General features: G+C 36.6%; 1 protein-coding gene across 4 annotated transcripts in view; it reads left to right on the forward strand.

Annotated features, from left to right (window-relative positions):
* Nucleotides 1-16,495, forward strand: part of LOC136033860 (metabotropic glycine receptor-like) — a 232,924-nt gene that overhangs the window by 187,214 nt on the left and 29,215 nt on the right. For all 4 annotated transcript variants that reach the window (XM_065714828.1, XM_065714827.1, XM_065714829.1 and 1 more), the window contains one exon: nucleotides 936-1,045. In XM_065714828.1, the coding sequence (XP_065570900.1) occupies nucleotides 936-1,045 (110 nt within the window). The remainder of the gene's footprint in view (nucleotides 1-935; nucleotides 1,046-16,495) is intronic.

The following is a 16,495-nucleotide window of genomic DNA, read 5'->3' on the forward strand; positions in this document are numbered from 1 at the left end:
AATTTTCTACTTTATGCGCATAGTCATTCAAGAGATATTGCAAAGAAGCTCATTTAAGAATCTGGATGCACATACTGTATTTTGATTGAGTTCAACATCCTTGTAGAGTATTTTATATCTCTTGGTAGTTTCAACTTAATAGGTTCTATACCCTGTCGTAGTACTACCAAGACTGATTCAAGTAAGTAATTTTGTTTTCACCTGAAAACAAAAAGAAATCTGCGAAGTTTCAATATTTAAATATAATTTCCCTTTTAAAAAAGAGTTGGACATAAGACACTCTTGAAAAATAATTTTTACTATTTTTTTTCTTGTGCCATGTTTCATGAAATGTACATAAAGGTGACGGTTTTCCGAAAACCGTTCTATCATTGCCTTGATGAGATTGCGATTGAAGGAAAGATAGAGGCGTGCGAATAATTTTTCAGAGAAATCTCACGCTAAACATTCTTTGAATTATTAACAAAAAAGATCCAATAAAAGAGTTTATCCTGTAAAAAGTGACTTTAATCCTTTTCAGAAAAAAAGCAGGGTATAGAAACCCAACCCATAGCGAAAGAAAAAAACGAAGACGAAAATAGCTCAAGAAATCTATAGAGTACAGAAGCAGAATTTAAGCTTTCAAATTGAACTTGAAAGCTTTCAATGCTGCCCAATTATCGTGGCTTTATCAATGAGTTAATGTTAATAATAATAGCAATAATACCCTAAAAAATAAATGAACCAACCAGCACATGAAATAATTTTATATGACTCTGAAGCATAGATATTTCAACTGCTCATGGGTAAAGATTGTCTCCGTCACAAAAGGGAAAACATTATTAGCTCAATAGATCATTGGTTTTGGCAGGTTTTCTGAGATTATTGTCTGTGATATTCCTCTCGATTTCCTATTACTTTCCTAACTGCGTTTGTATATGATTGATTACTTACAGGTTCCTGCCATATACACTAGACCAAACATCATTACCTGCAGCTTAAGGGTGTGGTTCCGTGAAATTGGATTTGCTCTCGCTTATGGAGCACTTTTGCTAAAAACCTGGAGGTAAACAAAATATTTGTGTCCTAAACCTATTTCTAATTGTTGATTTCATTAATTTTTTAAACATTTTCTATTACTAATCCCTGGTTAGTGTACTCAACTTCTAATCCTGAGAACAGGATTTCCAGGCCCTGTCTCGCTGCTTATTTGGTTTGGAATGGGACTCAATGATGTGACTAAGTAATCTTACCCTTAGTTGACCCAGCTCTAAATTGATACCTGGAGAAGTCTGGGAGGGAATACGGAATTTTTTGGACGATTTGCCTCCATCCACGCATTGCACTACTGGCTGAAGGCAATGAATCAGGAGATCAGTACTTACGCAACGCCGACCATTGGTGAAAAAGTCTGAAAAGAGCATTTAAAAATGTTTGTTTTTACTAATGCTCCATTGAAAATTTATTAATTCTTCTAATAGTGAATTGAATTACGATTCCATTGAATTGGAAATTAATGTCGAAGCAAACTAAGGTCGAATACTTTAAAAAATATCGCACCATCACTGCCTATGCAATCTTTTATTGCTATTATCCTGACTGCATTTTCCGTAGCTGCCAAATAAGTCGTGGCGACCCGTGAGTAAAATCGGACTATGCTAGATTTAAACGTTGAGCATATCCAGTGATCGCGAGATACTTAAAGAGAATAAAGCGAAAAAGAAAAAGGATAGTGTAAAATTTTACATAAGAAAGTGATAATTGATGTCGTTCCTGTATATTAGAAGCTGTATTAATGGAAAAATCGGATGGTTTTTCACTTCTAATACTTCGGATTTTAAACTTCTGTATAATATTAATGTTTTTTCCCTCACACAAATGGCTGTTATACCATGAAGTGTGGAGGTTCTTAGCATCTACTTTCCACTAAATAAAAAACAGTACTTCGAAATCAAAGGCAGCGCAACAGTGCTGCCTAAGTAAAAACCGATGCGAGCACAATGTATTATGTATTTATTTGTTTGTTTTTTTTACCAAGGCATTTTGTATAGAAGGAGTTGGTGTAGAAACTTCGGAAACAGCTCATTCAGTTTGAGATTGAAACTTCTAGTGCCCTTTTTAACAGTTAAAAGTTATTAGAGCGCAGGCAGACAATAAACTCCTCAAATACTTCCAATCAAAATTCTGAGATAGCCATTTTGTCCAGCATAATTATAAAGTCCAGGAGCTATGTTTCTGGGGATGTTCCACATCCCTCAACGCAAGGGAAGTTATACAATTCATAAATTGTTTACACATATTGTTATTGAGAAAATGAGCATTTTTATATTTTAGTGTCCGAAAAGACGAAGGGTATTCGAGTGAATCTTCCAAAGAAGGGCGAGGGGAGTGTCGGGTTAGATCAAAATACATAACGTGAATATGGGCTATCAAAAAGGCGTCAACTCTGGAGTGACTGCGCGTATTAATTTGAAACTTTCAGGAAATGATGAGGGGATGATAAATTAACCAAAAGGGCAATATTTGCATGATACTACCACTACTACTACTACTACCACTACAGTCACTTCAATTACTGCTTCTGCAGCTAGTATTACCACTCTGAGGATCTTGGAGTGGAAATTATGGAACTATTGAGGGGAAACTTGGACAAAATCAAAACAGCTATGTGCAAAAATAGTGTCAAAAAATGCATCAGCAATATCCTACAGACCGCTTGCCTAATCAAGCTGATATTTGTACGGCGTCATGAGGAGGCTGTTCAACTTGCTAAAAGGCAACATGCTTATGCTACTATTGCTTTTAATACTGCTGTTACTACTGTTATTATTGGTTCTAATAAGACAATACTACTGCTATTACTGCTCCAACTAATGCTACTACTACTATGATACTAGTACTATCAAGACTAAGGGTATGAAGGTGAAAAACTAAACCGAAACAAACTATGTGTTTATACAATGTAGAAAGAGCGTATCTCAGGAATGGATTAGAGTATTAGTAGAAGCTTTTACGGAATGCTTAATGGGGACGACTAACTGATCAAAAGGCAAAATTTGCACGTTACTACTCCTACTTCTAGAACAACTACCACTAGTAACACTAATCCCGCAATTACTGCAACTACCATTACTCCAACTACTTCTTCTATTGCCACTACTAATAATGCTAAAGCATTAAAACGAAAATTTAAGGAAGTGTTGAGGGGAAGTTGAACTGAATTAAAACACTATATGGATATTGGATATCCAGGGTATCCAAAGGACACATGTGCAATATCGTAGCAACAGATAATTTTATTACGTTAAAACTTCCACTTCTTGAAGAGGGAGATGTTCAACTTTCCAGAAGGCCACACGTTAATACTACTGATGCTGATAGTAATACTTCAATTACTGTTAATATCACTACTAGTTCTGCAACTAGTACCACTAGTACTCCTACTACTACTGCTGTGGCTACTATTATAATTGTGATTAAGTGTATGAAGGTAAAATTTTCAGAGAGTATTGATCAAACATTTGAACTGAATCTCAACACAGAGTCTGCACGCTGGTTTTCAAAAGGGCGTATCACTTATATCTTAGGAATGACCTGGTGTGTAAATTTTAGACACGCAAGACTTCTTGGGGGAGGGGTTTTGTTGGACTAACCAAATGGTAATATTTGTATCATTTTAGTACTACTAATACTGCTGCTGCTACTACCATTACTACTGCTACTGCAATTATTGCTACTAAGGCTGCTACTAAATTTATACTACTATTACTATTGATCCTGTTTCTACAAAGTTTAAAGGATTAAGGCAAAACTTATATAGGAATATTGAACTAACCCATAACACATCATATCCATACAGATTGTCACAAAGACTTATCAGTAATAACTCAGGAATGGTTTATGGTATCAAGTTAAAAGTTTCAGATTGTGGTTAGGGACATGTTGAAAAGGAACAATAGTGCTTTGTGCATGCTATTACATATGGTCCTGCTACTACTATAACCATTGCTACTATTGAAGCTGAGGGTATTAATATGAAGCTTTAAAAAAGGGGTTTGGTGGATGTGGACCCAAATCAAAACGACCAATGAATATATAGAGTTTCAATAGGGAGTAACGGCAATTTATCAAGAGCGGCTTACATTATTAGGTTGGAACTTCCAGGGTATCATGTGGCAGATTTTTAACTAATCAAAAGCCATAAAGTGTATACTGCAATTACTGCTACTACGACTGGTTCTTCAGTCTGCTGTTAAACTGGCTAACATTTTCTGATAACCTTACACTCGATGGTAAATAATTCCATACTACTCGTCCAGCAGATCTGAAACTAAAACTTGACCTCTGAGAGCTGCGACACTCATATATTAAATTGTACGTATGTCTAGTCTCATAACTGTGGTACGAAGAATTCTTTGTAAACATTCGACGAAAAATTTCATTGACCTACATAAATGATCAGCTGCCTAGACAGGTATCCAGTGCTTTTGGGTGAATGACCTAAATATTCCTGTCGGGACATGATCATTCCGAAAGCCTGTCAAAAACTGTTCAAACACACAGAGTCAGACGCATAAACAATTAAAGATAGACATGGAAACATGCAAACACCCGCTCAGACACAGAGGCATCACGAGAGACACAAGCAAATAGCAGCTCAGACACACAGCCATAGTGAGAAAGAAAGAGAGAGAGAGAAAAAAACACATACACACACACAGATTTAGACAAACAAACAGGCAAAAACAGACACTGTGACAGGAAAACGCTTGCCTAGACACACAGGCACAGAGAGTGAGAGAGACAAAAACGTACAAACACTCAAATTCAGACATGCGAACAAAGAAATATAGACACTGGGAAAAGCAAACATCCGCCCAGTCACACAGGCACGGAGATTGAGAGAGAAAAATACACATCAAAACACAGTCTCAGACATATAAACAAAGACAGACACAGGGACAAGTAAACACCCGCCCAGATACACAGGCGGAGAGGTTAAGAGAGACAAAAACACATACAAACAAAATTCCGACATAGGAACTAGAAAAGACAGACACTGGGATACACAAACACCTGCTCAGACACACAGGCACAGGGAGAGAGATAAGCACACAGCCAGTCAATTTATATCTGCACCCAGTTACCTTCGGCCAACCTACAATCTCCACCTTTTTTTTAACTTGAATAAAAGAACTTTATTCAAGTTAGGTTCATATAGGGTGGTGCATCGCTTGTCACTCACTATGCCTGTGTGTCTGAGAAGGGTTTGCATGTTTTTGTGTGTGTGACTCTGTGTATGAGTGGGTGTTTCTCTCTTTCTCTCCCTCTCTCTCTCTCTCTCACACACACACACTATATCTGTGTGTCTGAGTGGCCATTCGCTTGTCTCTCTCACTGTACCTGTGTGTTAGAGCAGGTGTTTGCATGTTTCCGTGTCTGTCTTTGTTCATGTGTGTTCATGTGTCTGACTCTGTGTGTTTGTAGGTGTCTTCGTCTCTCTCTTTCACTATTTCTGTGTGTCTGAACGGCTATTTGCTTGTCTCTCTCACTACGTCTGTGTGCGTGAGTGGGTCTTTACATGTTTCCGTGTCTGTTTTTGGGTATGATTCTGTGGGTTTGTAGGGTTTTTTTTCTCTCTCACACAATTTCTAAGTGTCTGAGCAGCTGTTTGCTTGTTTCTCTCACTATGCCTGTGTGTCTAATTGGGTGTTTCCGTGTTTCCGCGTCTGTCTGGTTTGTATGTATGATTCTGTGTGTTTGTAGGTTCTTATGTTTCTCTCTATCACTATACCTGTGTGTCAAGTACTTCTGTGCTTGTGTCTCTCTCTGTGCCTGTGTCTGAATGGGTTTTTGCTCGTTTTCGTGTCTGTCTTTGTGTGTTTGTTTGTGTGTCATACTGTGTGTTTTTGGTGTTTTTACCCCTCTCTCTCTCTCTCTGTCACTATGCCTTTGTCTGAGCGGCTGTTTACTTGTCTCTCTCGCCATGCCTGGGTGTCTGAGCGGATTTTTGTATATTTCCGCGTCTTCCTTTGTGTGTTTGTGTGTCTGATTAGGGGATTTTGTTGGTGTTTTGTCTCTCTCTCTCTCTCTCTCTGTCTCACTATGCTCGTGTGTCTGAGGGTTCTCTGTTTGTCTCTCTCACTGTGTTTTTGTGTCTGAGTAGGTGTTTGCATGCTTCCGTGTCGGTCTGTGCGTTTTTGTGTTTACTCTGTGTGTTAGTAGGTTTGTAGGTGTTTTGGTCTCGTTCTCTATCTCTCTCATTATGCCTGTGTGTCTGAGCGGCTGTTTGCTTGTCTCTCTCACAATGTCTGTGTATCTATCTATGTGTGTCTTATAATGTTTGTCTCAGTAACCCTATCATTAATCTTTCTAATACATGATGATTTACAAAGTTACTCTTATATAGTCACAAATACAAAATTACAACTGAACCACGCCTAATCTTCTTGACAAAATCACAACAACTTTCATATGCTGTGGAGTTATTTCAGACGAATCAATTCATTAGTTCATTTCGTTTGAAGTTCTGAACTTCAAGTTTGATCGTAACGAGGTGCCCGAATCCTGCTCTAAGTAACGGGATCAAACAGAATCAGCAAATTTACCTTGAGAGAGAAGCAGCTTTTGTAAAAGACCTTAGACTTTCATCTACTTGCACAAAAGGCTATGATCGTGCCCTTAAGGAGCTCCATTTTAGAAAAGATTTGCTCTTATATAGAATGTCAAATGGAATCTCTTCAATCATTTGTGGCTTTTTACGAATGTGCATTTACCATCCTATAAGGAACAACTTCGATTATCAGAAGAAGCCTGAAGTAGACGACTCGAGATCCGATGGTGAAGATGACAATGAAAGACCTGAAGATGATACCAAATCTCCAAATGGAGACTAAAGTGGGAAAGGGGCTCACTTCCCGCCACCAAGTGTACATCTCAGAACGCAGCATCTGCCTTACAGTTGCACCACGCTTGGCAAAGTTAAACCAAGCTTAGTACAGCTCCACCGCTCTTGACACTGTTACGTAATACTTGGTACAGTTCCACCACCCTTCGCACTTTTGGCACACCCCTCAAATAAGTCAGCCTTTAATTGCAGAATATATCTTCATCCCATGAGCTATGTTAATAATCATTTCACATTTTCTCCATATTCTTTGGTTTAGCTGTTTGGATCGGTTTTGTTACTTTAAATGGTCCGGATTTTTGGACTTAAATTTCTTCTTGAGTTTCAAATAGCGTAGTAAGTTCATATTTTATGAATTTGTGATTTAAGACTCTAGGCATATTTTGTACCAATAACCTTTAAAATGTCCAAAGAGGTATCTCTTGGGGCCTTTTTAAAGACAGAATCACTGGATTTTTCTTTTAGATCACTAAAAAGATAATTCTTGCTTCTGAGAATTCCCCGAATATCCATGCATAAGCTCGAACTTTTTGCATTCTAATTTCTGATGAGACCTTGTAGGTCTGATTACCACTCCTGGTTCTTCCTGCAATTAAACTTGCTGTAAAAAATATGACTTTATCACGTCTCAATTTGTCGTTTATTCAGTCAGATTTTCATCAAGTTTCATAAGAACATGACGTTGCTATTTCATCAGCCTTTTTAATTTAGTGTTTATTGAGGCATGCTCTAGGAACACCCGGAAAAGTTTGACAAACTTGCCGTTCATATGAGATTCTGAAATTAGAAAATACCGTCCATTTCTTAGTTAAAGCAAGCTTTATGAAAAACACTTTAAAAAATGTATTTAAATGTATCTTAAACAGTTGATCAACAATTTGTATTACAGCAGTTTTTTGTTGTGTCTGACAGGTTATTAGATGCATGAATCTAAAACCACTTTGTGACCTGAATAAACTTTACACAACATGTTCTTTGTGAACAATGACTACGCAGAACTGAATTTCTAGAGATTGCCGTCGATTTCCAACAACTAGTTATTTACTCTATTTCCTGACTATTTTCAACCAGACTTCATGACAGATTTTTGAGAGGATTTTGATACCTCTCTGGGCACAAAAATAAATTTCTCGTATACAAGGACAAATGAACAGTTTTTTTCATTTTTTTTTTTTTTTCTGCATAAATATAAGGGCACAGAAGCACAGCTCAAATAGACCCTTAATATATAGTAAAACTATAAATTTTTAAATATCGGTCTTACTGGACACCTTTACCTTTCGATTTTTATGATTTTTTTTTCTATGAAGTTTGACAATTTCTTTTAGCAAATCTTTTATTAATTTAAAATTCATTCAAACTTTTATTATTTTACATAGTATTGCAGACAATGTGTGGTTATTATTTTTTTTATGAACAAAATACTTTCGCTATTTATAAATTCTTGCTAGGTCGTATGGAAATTTTAATGAGAAACAACGAGCTAAAACTCAATTTTGTTTAATTACTTTGCTAGCCAAGATAAATGTACTGCTTGATGTGCCGTCTACATACGTTCAGAGCCAGGTTCGATTTGACACTAGTCAAGTCAACCACAGCCAACGAAAATGAAGTTCTCATCAACAGTCCGGACAATACGAAAAAGGTTTTTAAGATAGGGCAATATATTTTTGTGGGGGGAGGGGGGCAATTTAAAAAAAATCAAACGTGTTTCATTAAATTTTTATCTAAAAAAAGGCTTTGGGTCGAAACAAAAAGCACATGATCGGAGTTTCAATTGTTAAAACCATATTTTTAGTATACAGTAGAACATTAGTTTAAAGAAAATCCCAGATCAGGAGTCAAACCCGAGCCAGGCTCATTATCGGCTATCCTATTCACAAAATCATGTGGAATAGAAATTCATGGCTCAATTGCTTGTTTATGATCTTTTGTAATGCAGATACAAAAAGGCATTTGATTTATTTTCGTTATTATTCTTCTATTATTTTATTCCAAATAGAAGATAGCCATAGACTTGTTGAAAGCCATTGGCAGAATAAGGCCCAGAAACTGTAAGTACTGTTTGGTATAGGCATTTTCCATCACATTCAGGACCTTTCCCGCTGATACCTACCTTGTGGCCTTGAATTTTACGTAAAAGTAAACTTTAAGTGATCTCCATTTTTCTAAAATGCACATTACTATGGACTCAAGAGACAGCCAATGGACATCGTAGATTTTGAGTAGTAAATAATTTTTCATTTTTGTCATCCCTCGAGACTCTGTGTAAGCAGGGATGTGTTTTGTGAGAGCTACATATAGTTAGATGCATCATGGACAAACTCGTCAAGTTCTAGAGGGATTTTTATGGAGGCACTAGACACACATAGAGTGAGGTTATGGCAAAAAACCACCGACAACAACAACATATGAATTGTAAACTTTCACCTGAGCCTTCAACCCCTTTATTTCTCCCATGTTTAAAGAGGCATTGTCCCATCACAACCCTATGCAATTTTCTTTTGGAATATTTCTAATGCGAAGCAACTTATCTACTTCTTCGTTTATTATTTGATCTGTTGCTGGTTGGACCTCAACAAACCTTAGCAAGTAATACAGAAGTAAGGAGCGATCCAGGGCACCAGAAGTAAGCTACAACAGCCATTGATTTAACAACTGATTCGCCCGTCAATTCATTAAGCAAGATTCAAAACTTTCCTCTCTGAAGTTTCTCTGGGAGAGACTAATCTGCAGCAGCTGCTAATTTTTAACGACAATATTTCGCGCCTTATCACAGCCGCAAATAATTTTTGCGTGCGATCTTGGAATGGGATTTTCTAAAGGCCTGGCATGCTTCATGAGCCTGAAAGGCAGGTTTTTCTCTCTGCCACGAAGCCACTGACCTTCAGCTCGACATTTTCGACGTTCTTTTACAGCATTACAGTCTTCTGATATTCAATATTATTTAAGCACATCTTGACAGGTCGATACTGTGCTGCTGCATATCGAAGTTCTTGATGTGAAGTTTATTTTTGGCATGTAGAAGAGCATGAATCTTTTCTCCAACGTACCTTTTATTAAAAACTCCGCAAAGAAACCGTTTACCATCCCTGTCATTCTTCTGAATCTATTTCTGTAGGTCTTTGCCAGAAGACCAGTCGCTATTAAATCTCTGTTTGTAATTTCTCATTTTCTTTTTGGCTTTACCTTGATAATCATACTATCCTTAACACATTCGTCATTAGAATTAGCCTCTTCAGATCCAAAAAATTCAGATTTGCTATCATTTTCCTCGTCTACTGAAATAATATCCTGTTTGCAATTTTTACTGTTATTATCAGTGCAAGGGTTTACTAGGAGTTATTTTCAGTTATCGGTACAGTTATATATCTGTACAGTATTATGTTCAGTTATCTGTATTTTTTCAGTTATCTTAACTCCCTCAACTGCAGGTTAAGGCTTTTTGAAAAACTGCTAAGGCCATACTTTCTTCATTTTACCCTGACAAATTTACTTAGAATCAAAACCTCTTTATATGATTAAATAAATAAAAAAACTAGTTTTTTTAGCTGAGAGTAAGGAGCGACATTAAAACTTAAAACGAACAGAAATTACTCCGTATATGAAATGGGTTGTCCCCTCCGCAATCCCTCACTCTTTATGCTAAAGCTTTTAATTGTTTTAAAAAGTAGAATTGTGGCAAAGAGTCAAACTTTAGCGTAAAGAGCGGGGGATTGCGGAGGGGACAACCCATTTCATATACGGAGTAATTTCTGTTCGTTTTAAGTTTTAATGTCGCTCCTTACTTTCAGTTAAAAAAACTAGTTTTTTTTTTTATTTAATTTCTGAACATTTTTGAATTAATGCATATTTGATTTTGGCTCTCCGCACATAAATTATTAAAATGAAATTTGTAAACTAATTTATTTTTGGCTAAATGGCTTTATCTTAGTTTTGATCAGACGATTTTGAGAAATAAGGGGTAGGGAAGGAGGCCTAGTTGCCCTCGAATTTTTCGGTTACTGAAAAAGGCAACTAGAACTTTTAATTTTTAACGAACGTTTTTATTAGTAAAAAATATACGCAACTTAAGAATTAACTTACGTAATAAACTTTTATATTCTTATATTTTATTATGTATACGAGGGGTTTGTACCCTCGCTAATACGTCGCTCTTTACACTAAATCGTAAGTTTTATCCCAATTCTTTAAGAATAACCCTTAATCAGAAAGGCCGTAGAATAAATAGTTGAAATTACTAAAAATACACTAGCATAAAGAGCGATGTATTTATCTCCTCCTGAATACCTCGATCTTTATGCTAAGGTATTCTTATAACCCCTCATATGCGTAATAATCTCTGTTCGTTTTAAGTTTCAATGCTGCTCCTTACTTTCAATTGAAAGAACGTTTTCATGTTTATTTTTTCATTGTTTTTTTTTTATAGTAATGCTAGAAAATCCTGCGCTCTTTTAATTGAATTTTTCTTCCTCCATGACATATTCCTCCAAGGAAATATCCTCCCACATAGCCCTCTACCCAAAACCCCACCCCCCCCCAACCCAAAAAAATCCCCTGAAAACGTCTGTACACTTCCCAATAACCATTACTATATGTAAACACTGGTGAAAGTTTGTAACTTGCAGTCCCTCCCCCAGGGATTGTGGGGGAGTAAGTCATTCCCAAAGACATAGTTATTATGGTTTTCGACTATGTGGAACAAAATTGCTATCTCAAATTTTTGATCCGTTGACTTCAGGAAAAAATAAACGTGGGAGGGGGCCTAGGTGCCCTCCAATTTTTTGGTCACTTAAAAAGGACACTAGAACTTTTCATTTCCGTTAGAATGAGCCCTCTTGTGACACTCTAGGACCACTTGGTCGATACGATCCAATTTTCCCCTAGGGAAAAGAAAAAAAAACAAATAAACACGCACCCGCAATTTGTCTTCTGGCAAAAAAATACGAAATTCCACATTTTTGTAGATAGGAGCTTGAAATTTTTGCTGTAGGGTTCTCTGATATGTTGAATGCAATGGTGTGATTTTCTTTAAGATTTTATTACTTTTAGGGGGTATTTTCCCCTATTTTCCAAAATAAGGCAAATTTTCTCAGGCTCTGAACTTTTGATGACAAAGACTAAATTTGATGAAACTCATATATCTAGAATCAGCATAAAAATTCGATTCATTTGATGTATCTTTTAGCATCAAAATTCCGGTTTTTAGAGTTTCGTTTACTATTGAGCCGGGGTGCTCCTTACTACAGTTCGTTACCACGAACTGTTTGACAATCTAGTAATTCGCAAAGTACGACTCAGAAATTTGATTAGTTGCATAATTTTAGCTTAGCCTGGTGAGTTAATCAAGTTTAAATCATGTTCTAAAATCACCAAATTTTTTTTTAAACTACTCAAATATGCTTGGTCGAAGTATGGAATTCCGATAGAGCCATGAAATATGGCACTGATAGCAGTAAGTCATGTACAGATCAATATAGTATATGATTGTATCCTATATGTTTGTATCCCAAGTATGTTTGTATATGTATAGTTTATATAACCAAGTTTATATATCCCATATGTTTGTATATGTTTGTATCCCAGTAGACTTGCACTGGCACAAATATTGTGCAAAATGTGATCACAATCTGGAAATCAGATCTAAAAAAAAAACATCGGAATCAAACAAACATAAACTCTTGTCACATTGCTTGACAGAAGCTAAGAAAATCCACTGCTCTTTAAAGTGAAAATGACAATAATTATGTTCACACAGTAAGCTAAAGCTGATTAAATTATCAGCTTGAATGTATTAAAGTCAGGTACAAACCATAGGGATAACTGAAAGACTAACTCAGTTCTGCATCAATAAGTACAGGTATAAGTACAGGATATAAGTACATCAATAAGTACGCTCAAGTACAGGCCAAAGAAGATTCTAGTTCTAGAATGCTCCATATGGAGAGCCTTTTCTTAACAGAGAGAAGGCTAAGAAGCTGAGATTACACTGAAGGGGATATGCAGGGGGTTTTAACAGACTTTGCTCACAAGTATATGTTAACAATTATAAATACAATTATAAGGTCCTGCACAACATTTTTTGAAAATTGCTTGCCGGCAGTAAACAATTTAAACGAAAATACAAATAGTTTGCTGACAGTCACTACAAATGTTTATCCTTTGAAATTTTCTGAATGCAAAAGTTCAATGAAACAGTGAACATGTTGGACCTACAATAACTTCAAACGAATGCTTTACTCCGAATAATTATTGGCCTCCAGAGCAATGTAGGGTTGGACTTTTTCCTTTGGCCATAGATGAAGATAATTTGGAGTGCAACTTATGACTCAAGGATATGATATACTCAGGATATCAACTTAGGGGATAGGAACAAAAGCTTAAGAATGCCAAAAAACTGTGTCCAGAAGTAATATCTCTTGTTCCAAAACAAAAAAGTTTAACGGTTAGCCTGGAAAACTGTGTAAAAAACTAAAAAGTCTAGACATACAAGATAGTAGCGTTCATAACCAGATAATATTGCCCAAACCTAGGCTATTCTCTGCTGCATCAATACTCATTCGGCCTACAAGTTCTAAATTTCAGCTTATAAATCTGTCTGTATAAATTTGTATGTAACAGTTTGAGGTTGCATAGCAATGGTTGCAATTTTTCCCATAGGCCTACATTACACATGACATATTCCCAGTCTGAAGCACGAACTTCAAAAGGCATCTCATTTAGAGGAGGCTGAGTCAAAACCTCCGGGGTACGAGCTTTAAATGAGGCCCAGAAACAGTATACATCCCTAGGTATTTTTATCAGACAAGGTCCCTTAATTTTTTATCATTAGTAACAGCAAAGCCTCCTCTAAATATGATACCTTCTAAAGTTAGGGGTCTAGAATGCATATTTCTGATCCGATCAAAAGCAGCATATAAATAATTATCTGAGCATACCATTACATATTTAAGGGTAAATTTAGGGTGCAGAGGCCCTGCCAATAGAACCAGGACATAATGAGTGATCTTCTTAGATTCTGATTGTACTGGATAGTATCATTCTCTGCAACTTTACAGTCCAATTGACAATTTGTGGTAGAAGACTAGGAGCCCAGCTGTGCATAAGGAAATATGTTAAGAAAATAATGCTCACTTCATAATATGCAGAATACTACTACTACTACTACTAATAACTCACTGCAGCACCAAGCCGCCTGAGGCCAACACAGCTACGCACGCTCCTCCTCCAACCTAATCTATTTAAAGCCTCCCTCTTTACACCCTCCCAGGAAGTTCCCATTTCCTTTAAATCCTTATTTATGACATCCTCCCAACCCAGACAAGGACGACCTGCTTTCCGTGTAGCCCCAGACGGTTGGCCAAAAAGGACAATCTTCGGTAATCTGTCATCCTTCATCCGTAGAACGTGGCCTAGCCATCTCAACCTTTCTTTCATTATAGCCCCAGAAAGCGGGATTGAACCACACTTTTCGTACAACCTACTGTTTGAAATACGGTCAGTCAGCCGGGTACCCAGAACAATCCGTAGGCAATTTCTCTGGAAAACATCTAGTAAATTTTCATCTGCTTTTCGGAGTGTCCATGCTTCAGAGCCATATTTGACCACTGTCATCACTGTAGCTTCCAATATTCTAATCTTGGTTTGTAGGCTTATCTTTCTATTCTTCCAAACTTTTTTTAACTGTGAAAAAACACCCTGAGCTTTAGCTATTCTACTTTTAACATCTTCACTGCTCCCACCATCTTTACTAATAATACTACCAAGGTAACTGAAGCTCCCAACCTGATCAATCTTTTCGTTACCTAAGGTCACCTGTTCATCTTCACTTATTCCTAACCTTAGTGACTTAGTCTTCTTAACATTAATTTTCAAGCCTATTTTAGCACCCTGAACTCGTAAAACATCTAAAAATTCATTCATTTTGCTCACACTTTCATCTAATATGCTTAAATCATCAGCATAATCTAAGTCCAGGAGCGTTCTTCCTCCCCATTTGATTCCATGGTCTCCAATTGCCTTTCCTGTGCTCCTTAAGACGAAGTCCATCAAAATGATCCATATAAAGGGGGATAGAACACAACCCTGCTTAACTCCTGATTTAATACAAAACCAGTTGCTAACCTCATTTCCTACCTTAACCGCAGCAGTATTATTCTCGTACATAGCGCAAATCACTTTAATGTATTTTTCTGGTATACGATATAACGATAAGACCTTTGTTAACGCTGTTCTATCAACAAAATCGAAAGCTTGCTCATAATCGATAAAACTAAGGACCAAAGGTGTTTGACAACGAAGGGACTTCTCAATTATTAACCTAAGAGTGAAAACATGGTCGACACATCCTCTACCTTTTCTAAAACCGCATTGTTCTTCCCTTAAAACTTTGTCTACAGCATGTCTCAGTCTAAAAAGTATCATATTACTCAGTAATTTGCTACCTACAGAGACCAGACTAATGCCTCGATAATTCCGACATTCACTCTTGTCACCTTTCTTATACAGTGGTTTAATTAAGGTTTTCCTAAAATCATTGGGTACTTCCCCTTTTTCAAAAATCATGTTCATAATCTTCAGTAGCTTATTCCTAACCTCAGAGCCACCATATTTAAGGAACTCTTTAATCATACTATCAGCACCTGGGGCCTTATTATTTTTTAATCCTTCTAGTACTGTCGCTAATTCTTCCTCACTAAACAAATCTTCCTTCACATCCAAGGTATCACAAACTTTTGCAGAATATGCAGAATATTCCTAGTTAACCTAATTGGAAAAGGAGAACCTTTATCTTCACTTCTTTTCTTGTATTCCCACTTTTTCTATCACATTTGTAAATATTTGTGTCTATTCTCTAAATCTTGAAAACCATTTGAAACAAATCCACAAACGCTATCTAACTTAACTTAATCCAACCTAACCTGATTTATTACTATTTGTCTATTGATATGTTTTCGTAGGAAATAATTCGATGGCACTGATCGGGCTAAGTTGGAAAATGGAAAAATGCAACACAATCCAGGTTTATTTTTCTAAATTTTGTTTAAAAATGGTGCAACAGTGATAGAAGTGAAGATAAAAGTTTTCCCGCTGCAAGATGGGTTAAATAAAATTATTCTGCATATAATTAAGTAAGAATTGTTTTCTTGGCGTGTTTCCTTCTGTATGGCTGCGATCATAGGCGTATACCTGTCAACAGGCCTAACGTAAAGACGGAACTAAATAGGCCCCGTTTTTAAAGTTTTAAATTTGATACCAATTTTTTGGAACGAATATTTGAAAATGTTATGTTTGCATAGACACATAGAGTCCCTTCAAAGTCATAAAGAAGAGAAAGACAAGCCGCGAGACTGGACTATTTTTATAGCAATCAGCCATGAGAGTCCTAATTCCGGCTGTCGAAAAAAAATCGCTGACTTTTGTAGCAAATGTACTGAAATTATACCAGTTTGGCAAAATTGTACTGAATTTTGCTTAAAGAATCAGTCGTACGAAATTACAGCTCGGAAGAAAATGTACTGAATCTGGTACAATTTTACAACCCGTCGTTACGCTGACGTCCCGTAAAAAAAAAAAAAAAAAAAATCAAGGAGTGGATTGGCCAAATAT

Source organism: Artemia franciscana, chromosome 12 (genome assembly GCF_032884065.1).
Source record: "Artemia franciscana chromosome 12, ASM3288406v1, whole genome shotgun sequence".
In the NCBI taxonomy this organism is placed as follows: domain Eukaryota; kingdom Metazoa; phylum Arthropoda; class Branchiopoda; order Anostraca; family Artemiidae; genus Artemia; species Artemia franciscana.